We start from the raw sequence: 16,522 nt of genomic DNA, 5'->3' as shown, positions 1-16,522 counted from the left end.
AGAATTGATCAAATTTCATGAAGGCAGGTCTAGCGGTTTCGAGATCTAATGAAAAAAGCAAAAAAAAATGCCATTCGGCGGTTAAAAATGATCATTTGACATATGCACCTCAAATTATCAGATATTTTTTATAGAGATTTCAACAATAAGTATATTTTTTTTACATTTCTATGGGTTCCGTACCAATGCTTATGCGTTAGACGGCGGCGCGGCACTTGCGAGCTTTGACATTTTGTCTCTATGCAGTTCAAGCAGTGCGATTGCTTTGAATAAAAGTTCAGAATTTCCAAAATATGTCAAAATGAAGAAAACTTTTTCAAAAATTTTTTTGTTTCCAAAAAAAAATTTTTTTTCTCAAAAAAAAATTTTTTTTTTTTCAAATAAATTTTTTTTTCAAAAGAAAGTAATTTTTTATCAAATTACAGTTTCTCAAAAATCTATTTCTTTCGAAGTAAAATTTTTCAAAAATGTCAATCGTTTTTAAAAAAATAATAATTTTTGGTACGGGAAGTTCCAGCAATTTGCCTTAAGGCACGATGCCCTAATTGCCTTAAGACAGAATTCCACTTACAGCTAGTTTTACTATAATGTCAGATAACGCTTTATCCGCGTCGCCGGTGGGAACCGCTGCGCCAGCTACAGCATCGTCGAGTGAAGCCGTCCCATCGAAGAAAAAGCGAGTGAGGGCGCCCTATCCTCCCATATACGTAATGGTCAACGACGCCATAGCAAGCCTGAAAAAACGCGGAGGATCGTCGCTGCAGGCGATCAAGAAATATATGTCGGCCAATTATAAAATCGACGCCGAGAAAAAATCAACATACATCAGAAAGTATTTAATGTCGGCAGTTGAAATGGGAACACTCATTCATACGAGAGGCAACGGTGCTTCGGGTTCGTATAAACTTGCCGCTAGACAGAGGGGCGGCGAAAGCGGTGTTTCGGCTGGAAAAGCTAGGACCGCTAAGAAGCCAGCGATAAAAATAAAATCGAAGACAGCAAAGTCGAAGGGCGCCGCCAAACCTGCTTCGTCCCTTAAAAAGAAGTCTGCATCCGCAGCGGGCACATTAAAAAAGTCGTCGGCGAAACCTAAGACGACAGTCGGTAAGAACAAGACCATATACGTGTTTATCTATGAACAAGACCATTTAGGGTAAGTCGACGAAAGCCTCATCGGCCAAGGCAACGAGCAATAATAAGAAGATTATCTTTTAATATACGTAAATTCGCTTTATTTCATCTTTTAATACATACTTTATTTAAGGCTTTATTATTTATATGTTCAGGAATGATTATTCATTTGATACAATTAATTTTAATTTATTAATTTTTTTTTTATTTTATTTTAGAATTGGGTTAACTGTATACTATTCTTTTCGATTAAGAAGAATGTTATTTTTTAATTCTTTTGATTATTTTAGTTTAAATTTTTTAAATGATGAATTTAATAAAATAATTAAAATAAGATTTATTTTAATAATTTTTTCTTTATGCTTTGATAAGATTATAATTAATTTGATTTTTTATATTCCTAATACATATATTTTTTATTAGATTTATAATAAATATTATAGTTATAATTATGTTTTTATTAGGATTATGAGTAGGGTTAGAAATTAGGTTTTATAAAATATTATATATAAAAATGGATCGCAAAATGTGTTGGTAAGCGCATAACTCAACAACGCTCTTCGAGTCTTCGATCTTTTAAATTTTCAGCTCCTTCCCAGACAGCACAAGACATGCCAGGGAATGTCCCACTTGTCCTCACAATCTCCCAATATCGCGATATCCTATGAATATCCTATGAATATGCAACGGGACGTCTCAAAACCAAAGGACTCGAGCAGGTATAACGAACGGTTCACGACATGTCGATCTCATACGCGCACGGCTTGAGACCTCTAAACGTATATGTTTGTCCCTTTCTCTTCGCCGTCGCGTCGCTTGGCGTCATCAATTAAGCTACTGACGCTATATGTCGAATTCTTTTATAGTTGTTGCGTAATTGAGTATTATTAGTGAAAATTTCATTTGTTCTGTTTAAATATATATGTGGTGTTATTAATAAATAATATTGAAAATCCAAATGCTCTAAACTTGATTAATAATAGTGGAAATTGCATGTGTTTTATATAATTAATGTATATTTGAGTGTGTAATAAATAATTTATATCATACTTGAAAAAAATAAATTTACATTTTTATCAGTTTAGTTCTCTATCTAAGAGTTATAATTTGAGTTCACACTAAAATATATAGTATTTTAAAACTTCTAATATAATATGGCGCCAAAAAAAAAGTATTCAAAAGTGTTAAATTTATTTCAAAGAGGCAGTTTCAAAGGCGTGTGAATTACTATGTAAAGGCTAATATCCAGGCAACGGCTATTACTGATTCTGCAAATCTACAGGAAAGTTGCACAAGAATAAATATATGTGCAGAACAGCCAATTGAAAACATGAATAATGATTTGGAGACATTGATTACTTCTCCAGAAAAAAAGCTGCAGACAAATTGGACGGAACAGAGATAATAATTGTACGTAAAGCTTTTTGTATACTGCATGGTATTTGAAATATTATGTTACTAGTACAAATATATATTTTATAATGCTGGCATTTCTACCCTGCTAGATTCAATTGGCGAGGAAATTTTCATCAGGGAGATGACTAAAGTTCGATTAACCATGGAGGGCCTTGAGGAGCAAGTGAAGGAAATGATGTTGAGAATGGATTCCTTCCAGTCTCCTAAGGCTGTCATGAGTAGTGACATGGGCCAAATCAAGGAAATTTTAAACAAGTTTCCTCTGTGCTCAATGGACGAACTTCGAGAAGTGGAGGATAGTCTAAGAAACAACAAGGATGTGAAAACACAACTGGTAATCACAAGTTCACCCAAATTTATGTTTATTAGTTAGCTTTATTATAAACTAGTCTTTATTTTTAGATTTTGTATTTGGCTAGGACAGGTGGAAAATGTGCTAAATCTGTCACAGTACAATTGATTAAATTGATATTTGATGATGGCCTGGCTAGGAGAGTTCAGCTGGGCAGGGGGTAAAGGAAAGCACAAGTATTGCGAGCTTGTGCTGTGCGATATCATCAATGGTAATTTATAGTTCCTATGTTTATGATATGTTGTAAATTATGTATAAAACTTACATATGAATAATTTCAGAAACTGTTCTAAAGAACTTACCTAATGAAACCAAGTTTGCCATCTCAGAGGCTACAAAAAGCTGGCTGAGGCATGCCAGTGAATGGTATACAAGGTATGTTTGTGAGATGTGTATTATTAATTTTATATATATATATATATATATATATATATATATATTGAAAAAACGTTAGTAATGAATTTACTAATTAATGAATAAATGTAACCAATTTTTAATAACTTCTTGAGTAGATTATAGTTTATTTGGAATACATAACGACGAGAATTGGAACATTTGTAGCTCTTCTGGAAGTGTGTGAAATCAAAGAATTTATTTAGATACAAAAATTTATTTAGCGCTTTATTATAATATTTTAGTTGTTACTTGTTCAAGAGTTCAGGACTAACTAACCTATATTTTTACATTTTTAAAATATTTCCAATATTTCTAGTTTTATGATAGCTCGCCGAGGGTACATGAGCTATCATGTAAACTTTTATTAACGGTTGTCTTGCAGATGTACAAGATATTCGCAACATTTACCGTTACTCGGGATTATACATCGATCAAATGAATTTACTTATGACTATATTTATAATTATAAAGAACACAATTCTCAACACCTCCATCGTGAAAATTAAGCCGTCCTCGGCTTATTACATAACATTAGCGAATTTCAGGTTGTAATTAACTTGTACATTAATAACTAAAATCTTTATCTTAATAACTATGAGTTGATGCATCATGGATATAACAACTAAAGACATCAATTTTTATTTATATTTTAGTAAATCAAAACACTTAGCTAAACCTTAACATTAATATTATAAATTGGACTATTTTTTTAAATTCATTTACATTACATATTTTAGATTTAATTTATTTGTGAAAAGAAATATTATTTTTATTATTATTATTTAATCAATAAAATTTAATTGATAATTTGATTTATGTGATAATTAACATTATTCTATGAGATTTATCAAATTAATTAAATGCAATTCAATAATAAGATTTTTTTTTTTTTTAGAAAATTTGATAAAGATTATGTTACTTTACTCGTTTGGTATAAACTTTTTCAATTTGTCGTTGTGCACTTGTACATGTTTATTATGGATCAAAATGGTACTATTTATACTATCGGTTTTTAATATTTTAAAGGGACCTTTCCATAAGGGCAAAAGTTTTTTGCATCGCCGCGGATACGGAGTTTCATCTCTCAAAAGAACATACTCATCGATCTCAAAGGTTTCAGGATTCAAATTTTGATCATAGTTACTTTTAGTTTTTTCTTTACTACTCAGTAAATTTTGTCGAGCGAAACTATTCGCGTGCGATAACCGCGATTTTAACTCATTAACGTAAGTGTCGTAGTTATATTGAAATATAGGTTTTGCTATAGACAGTGGTAATTCTAATTTCCTACCAAAAACTAACTCGAAAGGTGTGTAATTTGTCGCGTTGTGTATAGTTGTATTATGGATAAAAACAGCGTATTTTATGCATTTGTCCCAATCTGTTTGGGTTTTGTTAATATAGGATCTTAAGTTTTGAACATAATCCCTATAGATCCTTTCGCATGAGCCATTCGACTCAGGTCTGTACGGGTAAGTTGTTATCTTTTTAATTTTTAGTAATTTGCAAACGTCCTTGAATAAATTGCTAGTAAACGTGGTGCCTTGATCAGATAGAATTTCCTTAGGAAAGCCGAATTTTAAAATAATTTCTGAAACGAATGCATTTGCGACTGTCGAACTTTCTTGGTTACAAATGGGGATCGCGCCTGCATATTTCGTTAAGTCGCATATAAATGTCAACAAATATTTATTTTCGGAGTCAGAAACGGGGTAAGGGCCGCAAATATCAATACAAATTTTTTCGAAAGGCTCGCGGGCTGTTGTTGTTATAACTAAAGGTTGCCTTGTTTTCTTACATACTTTATTTTTTTGACAATCAGGACATTTACTTACATATGATTTAATTTGTTTTCGCATTTTTGGCCATTTGTATATGCTACGTATTCTGCTGAATGTTTTTTTATGGCCCAGATGACCTCCCGTATATTGTGATCTATGAAATTGGTTTAAAATCTCACTTATCTCATCCGGGGTTAGGTTTTCAATAATTTTGTCATAATAAATTTTTAATTTTATATCGGTGTCTCTGAAAATGTATCGTAATAAGATTCTAAAGTTTTCTATTGGTATGTGGCAAAAACTTTGAAATTGTGCCGGAGCTGCAATAGCAATGGATTTAATATTTTCTTGAATTAAATGAGCTTTTAGATTTAAGAGGCAATGAAAAAAATCTTCAAGTGTTGGCTGGGAATTCATGTTATTTACAATTGAGTAAAAAATTTGTTTTTGAGAGTAGTTTAAGTTGAAAAAATCGTGTGTTCCGTAATTAGCCAAATTGTTATTAATGTTACTATGTTGGAAAAAATCGAAATATTTAGTTAATTTATCATCGGGAGTTTGGTTTTTTATCACGAATATCAATGCGGACTCTTCATGTTTTAGGCATGAGAGAAAAACTTCATTCGATTCCTCGATATTGTTATTAATTATAACCGAGGTTTTAATAGTATTTAAAAAATTTTCAAAATTATTTTCGGAATTAAAATTGCATCTGCATAGAAGAGATAATTTTGGTTTAGAATCGATAGGAATAGATGAAATATTTTCATTAGATGCTAATTCTTGAATATCAAAAAATGAGCGAGATAAACTATCAGCATTCGTATTAGATGATCCAGATTTATAAATTATATCGAATTCATATTCTTCTAAAGAAAGCCTCCAGCGCATTTGCCGTGAATTTGGATCTTTACATTTGTACAGGTAGATAAGGGGCATGTGATCGGTGTACAATTTGAATGGTTTACCATAAAGGTAAGGTCGGAAATGTTTTATGCTCCATACGATTGCTAAAAGTTCTTTGTCTATAGTAGAATAATTTTTTTCTGCGGGGTGCAAGGTTCGCGATGCATATGCAATTGGTAAATCTTTTCCTTCGACATTTTGAGATAGAACCGCGCCTAATGCAAAACCGCTTGCATCCGTGGTTAATGAAAATTCTCGATCGAAATCGGGATACTGCAGTAAAGGTGGATTTATTAGTTTTTGTTTAAGTTCGTCAAATGCAAGTTCACACTCTTGGGTCCAATTAAATTTTGCGTCTTTTTTTAATAATTCGGTTAGAGGTAATGCAATTCGTGAGTAGTTTTGTATAAATTTGCGGTAGTAACCGGACAATCCTAAAAATATTTTTATTTCTTTTTGATTGGAAGGAGTGGGAAAGTTTTTTACTGAGGAAATTTTATCAGGATCAGGAGACACACCGTGTGCACCGATAATATGACACTTATCGGGTTGCAATTTTAGATTGTATTGTCGTAATTTTTCTAGCACTTCTAGTAGTTTGGTATTATGTTCTTCAAGTGTTTTCCCGTAAACTATTATGTCGTCCATATAAACTAGAGTTCTAATTCCTTGTATGCCCGACAAAACTGTATTGGTCAGTCTCTGTAAAGTCGCCGGTCCGCCCTTAAGTCCAAACGGTAACCGTTTATACTCAAAATGTCCGAAGTCAGTAGAAAATGCAGTTTTTTCTCGGTCAGTTTTATTTAGTAAAATTTGATGAAAGCCTTGAGCTAAATCTAGAGTCGTGAAAAATCGTGAGTTACCTAGTTGGTCAATAATGTCAGTGATGTTTGGTAGTGGGAAAGCGTCCGATTTTGTAATTGCGTTTAATTTTCTGAAATCGACGCAAATCCTCCATTTTTTATTTCCGTCAGTATCAGGTTTTTTGGGGACAATAATTAAAGGAAAATTCCAGGGACTTCGCGAGTTTTGAATAATATCGTCTGCTAACATCTGTGAAACTTGTCGGTGAATTTCTGTTTTATGAGCGTGCGGTAATCTGTAGGGTTTTATGTATATGGGTTTTTCGTCATTTTCGACGGGGATACTATGAGTAATCGTATTTGTATATGTCAGTTTGTCGTTTTCTAAATAAAACAGATCATGAAATTTTGTACAAATATTTAAAATTGAATCTTTTTCGAGATTTGTCATGTGATTAGTTTTTATGCATTGTAAAACTTTTTGTACTCTTTGATTCTTGTCATTGTCATCAATTGTGTCGTTGTTATTTACGTTATTAAACAAACATTGAAAATCGATTGATTCTTGGTTAGATTTGATAGATTTATTTTTATTAAGATTTATAGAGTCGATTATATCAAAGTTGCTTAATAACTCGAAGTTTACGTCTTTTGAATTAAGGAATTGACGATCTGACGTAGGATTAATAACATTTATAAAAAAACAATTTTCAATAGGTTTTACAATACAGTTAGTTAATATCAATCCGTTTTCATATTGTTTTGAAAAACATACTGCTTCGTCGTTTATTGCAGTTTCGATTTTTAATGTTGTTTCGGATCGAGGAGGGATTAAATGTTTTTCGAAAATAACCAAAGGGGTTGTAAACTCTTGGTTATTGATTTCTAGTGAAAATAATTTAGAATGATAATTAATTTTTGCTTTAAATTTTAATAAAAAATCTTTACCGATGATTCCTGAATATTTAATTGGGAGATTTGATACCACTTGAAACGGAAATTCTGTACTTTGTTCGGAAAATTTAAAGTTAATATAAGAAACGCCATGGGTCGTTAATAAATTTGATGTTATTCCAATTAGTTCAATTTTTTTATCTGTGTATACGAGAGTTTCTTTATCAATGTTATGAACTTTAATTAATGATTTGTCACTACCGCTGTCTATTAAAAAATTATGAAAAGTATTTGGTAGCTGTGTAGTTTCTAAAATGATTGATTCGTAACTGTTCGGAAAATTTAAATTTATATTGTTACAATTGCTATTTACATGAATGCCCGTCCCGGAACGGGCTCTGGCGAGTTTTTTGAACTTGAAGAAGGTGTATTCGATTGAATTTCATTATTTTCAGCTATCGGATTAGAATTATTAATAGATAAACAACTTTCCTGTTTTATTTGCGGAACCGTAGGGATTTGAGTTTGTTGCAAAAAGTTCTTACGATTGGGATGTCTACATTGATCAATCGTATGACCGAATTTTTTACAATAATTGCAAATTATCTGTGAATTTTTATGTTCGGCTTTGAAAAAACAATTACCACTGCTATGACCTATTTTATTGCAAAAGTCGCATGTTAAAATTGAGGATGAATCGGTATTTTCGGCAATGGCAAAGTCTATGGCGTCATTTAAATTATCGAATCTACAACATTTTACTAGATTTTTCAACGGCATTTTCAGTCCATTGAGAAAAGTTCTGAGAGCCATTTCATTATAAACATTTTGTAAATTATCCGCGACTGTTTGATCGTGTGTATCACAATCTTTATCATAAATTCTGTACAATAGTTTATTAATTCTTTCACTGAAAGATTTTACCGATTCATTAGGTTTTTGTTTACTGTTGCAACTCAGCAAGAAGGATTGATACAGGAGTTTTTTCCGTATATTCTTTATACAAAAATAATTTTAATGAGTCCCAGCAAGAAATTTTGTTACGTATTATTTTTATTAGTACATGAGGTGGGAATTTACTTTTTATGGTTAAAAATAGTTTTTGTGATTCACTGGCCTTTAAGTTTTCATTCAGTGAATCACATACATCAATAAAAATACGTACATCAGTTTCGTTTTCAATAAAATTCGATAATATAGCTAAGGCTAAATTTAAATCTAATAAGTTTTCATTCAAAATTGTAGATTGGTTCTCCATCTTGAATTTGTAATAATATATGAATTTTCTTACTTGAATTCCTTTTGTTTATGATAGAGGGTTTTGTTCACCTTGATCGTCGCTCCAGGGTTGTAGATTTAAGTCCTGATTTGGTCCCACGTTTTAAACTTCAAAATCTTCCACTTGTTATTATTCTTTTTATTAAATCTTCCAGTTATTATTTTTATTAGAATTATTTTGATGATTTTTATATAGATTTTGATCGATTTATTTGATAAGCACTTTATTTTTGTATCACTTGATAATTTTAAGAGTTTGGATATTTTTCACACACTTTTTGTTTTAATTTTTTTTTATTTATTTTATTAATTTGTACTCTTATCTCGGAGTTGGATTCGATTAAGCTGCCACCAAATGAAGAGACGTTAGTAATGAATTTACTAATTAATGAATAAATGTAACCAATTTTTAATAACTTCTTGAGTAGATTATAGTTTATTTGGAATACATAACGACGAGAATTGGAACATTTGTGGCTCTTCTGGAAGTGTGTGAAATCAAAGAATTTATTTAGATACAAAAATTTATTTAGCGCTTTATTATAATATTTTAGTTGTTACTTGTTCAAGAGTTCAGGACTAACTAACCTATATTTTTACATTTTTAAAATATTTCCAATATTTCTAGTTTTATGATAGCTCGCCGAGGGTACATGAGCTATCATGTAAACTTTTATTAACGGTTGTCTTGCAGATGTACAAGATATTCGCAACATTTACCGTTACTCGGGATTATACATCGTTCAAATGAATTTACTTATGACTATATTTATAATTATAAAGAACACAATTCTCAACAATATATATATATATATATATATATATATATGTGTGTGTATGTATATATATATATATATATATATATATATATATATATATATATATATATATATATATAAATATAATTAATTTTTCTTCTATTTCAGGAGGGGCAATCAACCATCTAACATGGACTGATTGGACTGATTTCCAAATTTATTATATTTAATAAAATTTAATTTAATCTGGTTTTAATAAAATTTTATTTAGAAATAACATTGTTTATATTCAATTTCGTTATTTTGTAATAAAATTATTTCAGGATTTTAATAAAATTTACTTTGTAAAATTCTGTTCTTTTAATTCATTTTATTTAATTTATTTAATTATAATTATTATCTAAAAAGTAAAAAACAATTCCATAATTATATCCTATTCATGTCCGGTTTATGTCCGGAATATCCCGCGCGGGATATCCTACAGAACGTCGCATAGGTGCGACATATTAACATGTTTCGGATAAGATCAGGATAAGCGGGATATCCGTAAGGCTATCGCAGGGACAATGAATGTCCGCGCGTGGATATCCTGTGGACGTTTTCCAGGATGTCTTGTGTTGTCTGGGTTATGTCTTAATGCTTAAACGTATTAGCACAATGCAATGACCAGTGCCCAATGACCCATGAAAAACAATTATGCCTCTCTCCATCTTTCAAATTTTAGGACTTTTTTCAATGCAATGACCAATGACCGATGAAAAACAATATGACACTATAAGGGGGTTGTTCTTTTTGAAGTAAAACTTCTTTAGGCGCGATATGGGTGTAAAAATTTTTAGGCGCGACACGGGTGTAAATCCGTACAAATGCAACGAAAACGCCAACGTGTAGTTGAACACTACGACGCCGTAAGCGCTGATGTCGCGAGTATCCACACCCGTCATGTCATGCGTAAGTCGAGCGCTAAACCGTATATGAACTTGCATTAATTGAATCACGTTTTTTTTACAAAAGAAGAGGTTGCTGTATTATGTCCTCATGGAATAAGACTTTTCTTAGAGAATACACGTGTCATGGAATATAATAAATTTATATTGAATCTCGTTGAAGACAAAATAATATCTACTGCCACGGATATTTATGTAGGTTGCCATGCGACAGATCAACAATCATACATTCGTCAGCAGTTTCAAAAAAATCGGTTATTGATACCGGGGCTTTGCCGTATGAAATAATTTTAGTTCTGAATAAATTTTACATAATAACAACTAATATTGATGTAAGTGATGGCTTAGCTAATGGTTGTGTGGGAAAATTAGTGTACATAGAACGTGGCGATAATGATGAACTTCTACGTTCATGGTTTGAATTTCCTGTAAGCGGGTTTGAATTGATGTTATGTGATTATTGAAAGATTATTTTTAAAATTCAAATATGATGTTTTTTTATTTTTATCTTAATTGCCTACTCATACAATATTAAAAGTTTTACTTCAATCGCGTGTGATCCTTACGCGCACTCTTTTTTTTATTTTTGAATTTCTAATTCAAGTTTGCTTGTTAGTAGAGTCCTTTTTCATATTCTAGATGAAATTTGAAGTTGCTGGTTAGTCAAGTCCCCTTTTTAATTTTCTAGATCGAAACACTTTTGCTCGTCAGTAGAGTCCTTTTTTTATTTCCTCGATTGGAATTAGGTTTGCTCGTAACTAGAGTCCCTTTTTTATCTTCTAGATCAAAATTAAGTTTTCTCGGCAGTAGAGTCCCTTTTTTCTTGTCTAAGTTGCTATTTTATTTTGCTTGTCGGTAGAGTCCTTTTCTTATTTTATTTAAGTTTGTTTGGCAGTATAGTATCTTTTCTCTCACATTATTACTCTTTGCTTGTTAGTAGAGTTCTTTTGATCTAAAATTTTATTTTGCTTGTCAGTAGAGTTCCTTTTTACCTATAATCTCAGTTTATTGGCTAGTAGAGTTTCTTCTATCTTTAATTTCAGTTTACTCGTGAGTTGAGTCTCTTTTTCTTATTTTATTTAAGTTTGTTCGTCAGTAAAGTCTCTTTTACCTATTTTTTGAATTTTGCTCGTCAGAAGAGTCCCTTTCAGTTTTTCTTATTGATTTTCACTCACCACTAGCTTTTTTTTTTCTTTTTTTTTTTTACAGTTTTGCTAGTCAGTAGAGTTCCTTTTATCTCTAATTTCATTTTGCTCGTTAGTAGAGTCTCTTCTTGCAACAAGTCATCTTTTATTTTGCTTGTCAGTAGAGTCTCTTTCCCATTATTAAATTTTCACGTGTCTACCCTCCGTCCGTCACCATCCCTTAATAATAAATCTCCACCGTTTTTTTAATCACCACCATTAAGATTACCCACGCGATTCGGCCAAACCAATTCATTACCGACAAACTGACCACCAACTAACCCTCCAACTAACCCTACAACTAACCCTCCTACTAACTATCGGAATGGAAAAAATCACCGTGAAACCATTAGCCTCATTTTAGGAGTAGTAATAGAGTGAGAGAGAGAGATAGAATGATAGGGATATAGTGGAGTGTGAAAGAGATGCAAAGTGTTTTTTACGCCTGACCGACAGGTGTAAACAAATACTTATTATGCACCGTGGTGTCGTAGTTGTACGTTTTGTAGAACATTATTATAATGAATCATTATTTTTATGGGGTGAGTTTGGAAATTCAGGGCGGGTGGAGAGTAAAAAGGAAAATGAGTGAAAAGGACTCTACTGACGAGCAAAATAAAAGTAAAAAGAAAGATAAAAAGACTCTACTGACATGACTAAAAAGATACCCTGGTACTTGACTGAATAATGAAAAAGGGACTTTACTAACGAGCAAACAAAAGAACACTACTGACGAGCAGAGCAAAGGAAAACAACTCTACTGACAGACAAAACAATAATGAGATAGAAATAGAAATGATAAGCAAATTCAGAAAAAAGGAACTCTACTGACGAGCAAACTAAGAGAATAAGATAAAGGGACTCTACTGACAAGCAAAGTATTAAAATAGAGATAAAAGGAACTCTACTGACGAGCAGACTATGAAAATAGAGATAAAAGGAACTCTACTGACGAGCGAACTATGAAAATAGAGAAAAAAGGACTCTACTGACAAGCAAACTATCAAAATAGAGAAAAACAAACTCTACTGACGAGAAAACTACGACGAGAATAGGATAAAGGGACACTACTGGCAAGCAAAGTATTAAAATAGAGATGAAGGACTCTATTGACAAGCAAATTATCAAAGGAGAGAAAAAAGGACTCTACGGACAAGCAAACTGACGAGCGAACCAAAATTAGGGATAAAAGGACTCTACAAAGATTACGAACAAAGTATTAAAATAGAGAGAAAGGACTTCACTGACGAGCAACCTAACATTAAATGTGAAAGGACTTTACTAACGAACAAACTCAAAGTAAAAGCAAAATGGACTCTACTACTATTAAAATAAATAAAAAAGAACTCTACTGACGAGCAAAGTAAGACAATAAAATAAAAGGACTCTACTGGCAAGCAAAGTATTAAAACAGAGATATAAGGACTCTACTGACGAGCAGACTATCAAAATAGAGAAAAAAGGACTCTACTGACGAGCAAACTATCAAAATTGAGAAAAACAGAACTCAATTAGCAAAATTAAGTTAGAGACAAAAAGAGAATTCTACTGATCAGCAAAGCAAAATTCAATATAAAAGAAACTCTACTGACGAGCAAAGTAAAAGTATAATGTAAAGGGACTCTACTGACGAGCAAACATTAAATAAAAACTAAAATAGCTAAAAAAGGACTCTACTTATGAGCAATATTAATTTTAAAAAAAGGACTACTGACGAATAAACATTAAATACAAAGTGAAATAAAAAGGGACTCTACTGACGAGCAAATCTAATTAACATAAAAGGGACTCTACTGACGAGCAAATTACATATAGAGTTAGAAGTTAGAACAAAAGGGACTCTACTAAACTCAAAAAAATAGAAAGGGGACTCTACTGACGAGCAAACCTAAATTTTGATTTGTTCAACAAAAGGGACTCTACTGACAAGCAAATCAAATATAAAGTTGGAAGAAGATAAAATTGAATTGAATTGAGTGAACTCAAAAAATAGAAAGGAGACTCTACTGACGAGCAAATTATATTAATAATTTATTTAAGATCAAAGAGACTAAAATAAATAAAGGGATTCTACTGACGAGCAAATCAAATATAGAGCTAGATTCTAGAGGTGGGGAACCTTTTTGCCGTTAGAGGCCGCACTTAAATTAGGCTGCAATAAAAGAGGCCGCATGAGCTGATTGACCTAAAAAAGTGACTTTTGTGAAAGTATTATAATTTTTTTATAGTTATAACAATTTATTGCATTATATAGAAAAAGGTAAATAAAATACTTAAAAATTTTAAATATTTTATAAATTAAATTTTAAATGAATTATAAATATTTTAGTTCGTTTTAATTTCATTTAAACATTCATTTTTTATATAAAAATGATATCAAAGTGTTTTGATTTGAAATTGATTTTCATTTTCTTATTGTTACATAATTATTTGAAATAAGAAATTACATATTTTTCTTATACCATTGAATTCACTGATAGATTTTTATTTTGCAAACTGAGAAGTTAACGGTTAATTTAGGGAATTTCGGGCTTTGGAAAAGCCAGATTAAATTCATTTGTAAACTTTCGGTATGAATATTCCTTTTGTCATTAAGGACAATAGTTGTTATAATAAAAAATAGGATTAATGCATTAAACGCAACGTTACCTCTTGCCAAAAGAAATATACCTAGACTAGACACTATTGACAGACATTTAAAAATAGAATTTAAAACATATTATTAATAAATGATCCATTTAGAGAATGACAATGTTTACCCATAAAAATAAGCGTATTATTTGATAATGTATAAACTCATAATAATGTACGCGATAGAAATATTTTAATTAAAATATGTATTTATTATGCACAAAATGTATTGTTACTTTATATTTTGCATTTAAGTTGTTCTCATTTCAAAAACCTTACTCTATATTTATATTTCAAGATTTAAATATAAATAAATTCTATATATTATGTGCATATAAATACGCAGGGGCGGATTTAGAAGTTTGGCGTCCTGGGGCACTGACAAAAATGCCGTCCATCCCTGATTTTTAGGTAAAATAGTTTTTATGTATCATTTTTCTAAAATTAAAATTGCTATTTAATTGCAGAAAATTTATTACGCATTACATACTATAAATCGTGGTGTTTGGCATCGTGCCTTAAGGCAAATTGCTGGAACTTCCCGTACAAAAAATTAAAATAAAAAAAGAACTTTGTTTAAAGCGATCGCCCTGCTTTAGCTGCGTAAAGACAAAATAAAGAAGCGCGTAAGCGTCGCCCCGCAGAATAAATAATAATACAGAACCCATAGTAAAATGTAAACAAAATTTATACTTATTATTAAAATATATGATAATTTGATGTGCATATGTTCAATGATCACTTTTGGCCGCCAAATGTTTCTTTTTCAAATTTTTTATTGGATCATCGAAACCGCTAGACCTGCCTCCCACAAATTTAATTAGTTTTCCGTTTTGTCTATACATGTAAATTTATTTTAATGACATTGGACGTTACATTTTTCAAAAACTGAATTATTATTTTTGGGACCTGCTTTGGCCAATAACTAATCAGCACGTCTCGCTATCAATAGGAATCGGATCATTCAAATAAAATTTAATTTTAATAAATTAATACATAAAAGTTAATAATTTACAAAAAAAAATCGAAATATGAAAAAAAGGTTTCTTAAATTCAATTTTCATCATTTTCAAAAAAATTTAAAACTTTTTATAAAATGTAATTTTCAGTACGGAAAGTTTCAGTAACTTGCCACTAGACACCAATTTTCAAAAATATATTTTGTGTTTTATGAAAAAAGGTATAGTTTTGTGTCATTTTATAACTATGGTTCATAAATGCCGATATATCTAGGTAAAATCTGGTTGCTCGATCTCCGCCAAAGCTGCGGATTTGCTTTTGCTTGCGAGAAGTATCAATTTTATCATTTTACTACGGATACGCACAAAAATCTTCAACTCGGGTGCTAACGATTTTTTTTGCACTGTTAATTTTTTTTATAATACTTCTTGTATCATATAATAGGCGATGTCCTTGCGAAATCGAAAATATTTGCTTATATTAAATAATATTAATATAATAATACATCTCTATTTCGTATCTGCCTAAGAGCCTGTTTTTTCAGGCTAGTAATCTGATGTCGTGTTACAATATGACTGTTTTGGTGGGATTTTTGTACAATAGTTGTTTGAAAGTACTCTGCTGTTTTGTACTAGACGGCAAAGGGCCGCACAAAAACCTCCTGGAGGCCGCATGCGGCCTCGAGGCCGCAGGTTCCCCACCTATGAGCTAGAAGAACATAAAAAAAGCACTCTACTAAAATCAAACAATAGAAAAGAGACTCTACTGACGAGCAAATAATATTAATGTTTTATTTAACAGCAAAGGATTAAAATAAAAAATTGATTCTACTGACGAGATAATTACAATATAAATTAATATTATCGAATGGCATATTTGATATGTAACTTAAAAGGACTCTACTGACGAGCTAAATAAAATAAAAGTAGAATCCTTTTTTATCAATCGAAATTAAATTTGTTCGTCAGTAGAGTCCTTTTTTATCTAAATAATCAAAATTAAATTTTTTTGCTCAGTACTGTCCCTTTTTTAATTATTATATTTTTTCAAAATATTTGCTCGTCGGTCGAATTCCTTTTTAATAA

The 16,522-nt window shown here is 31.1% G+C and overlaps 2 protein-coding genes across 2 annotated transcripts; both read left to right on the top strand.

Annotated features, from left to right (window-relative positions):
• The first annotated feature begins 587 nt into the window (after positions 1-587).
• LOC113381233 (histone H1-like) lies at positions 588-1,360 on the top strand. The gene is made up of 2 exons (XM_026620197.1): positions 588-1,104; positions 1,350-1,360. The coding sequence occupies exons 1-2, from the start codon at positions 588-590 to the stop codon at positions 1,358-1,360; spliced, it is 528 nt and encodes a 175-aa protein (XP_026475982.1).
• A 1,058-nt stretch (positions 1,361-2,418) lies between these two features.
• LOC113381234 lies at positions 2,419-3,275 on the top strand. Its single transcript, XM_026620198.1, has 4 exons — positions 2,419-2,541; positions 2,637-2,881; positions 2,950-3,110; positions 3,181-3,275. The coding sequence occupies exons 2-3, from the start codon at positions 2,669-2,671 to the stop codon at positions 3,061-3,063; spliced, it is 327 nt and encodes a 108-aa protein (XP_026475983.1). The 5' UTR covers positions 2,419-2,541; positions 2,637-2,668; the 3' UTR covers positions 3,064-3,110; positions 3,181-3,275.
• The last annotated feature ends 13,247 nt before the right edge of the window (positions 3,276-16,522 follow it).

Source organism: Ctenocephalides felis, unplaced genomic scaffold (genome assembly GCF_003426905.1).
Source record: "Ctenocephalides felis isolate EL2017-DRISC unplaced genomic scaffold, ASM342690v1 CF-g0.4_SCAFFOLD_02714, whole genome shotgun sequence".
NCBI classification, from domain to species: domain Eukaryota; kingdom Metazoa; phylum Arthropoda; class Insecta; order Siphonaptera; family Pulicidae; genus Ctenocephalides; species Ctenocephalides felis.
This window is presented reverse-complemented; position numbering and strand designations above follow the sequence as displayed.

Coding starts and splice junctions, on each gene's coding strand:
- LOC113381233 (XM_026620197.1), top strand. CDS start 588: ATGTCAGATAACGCTTTATCCGCGTCGCCGGTGGGAACCGCTGCGCCA.
- LOC113381234 (XM_026620198.1), top strand. CDS start 2,669: ATGACTAAAGTTCGATTAACCATGGAGGGCCTTGAGGAGCAAGTGAAG. Junction 2,882..2,949: donor AGGATGTGAAAACACAACTG/GTAATCACAAGT, acceptor CTTTATTTTTAG/ATTTTGTATTTGGCTAGGAC.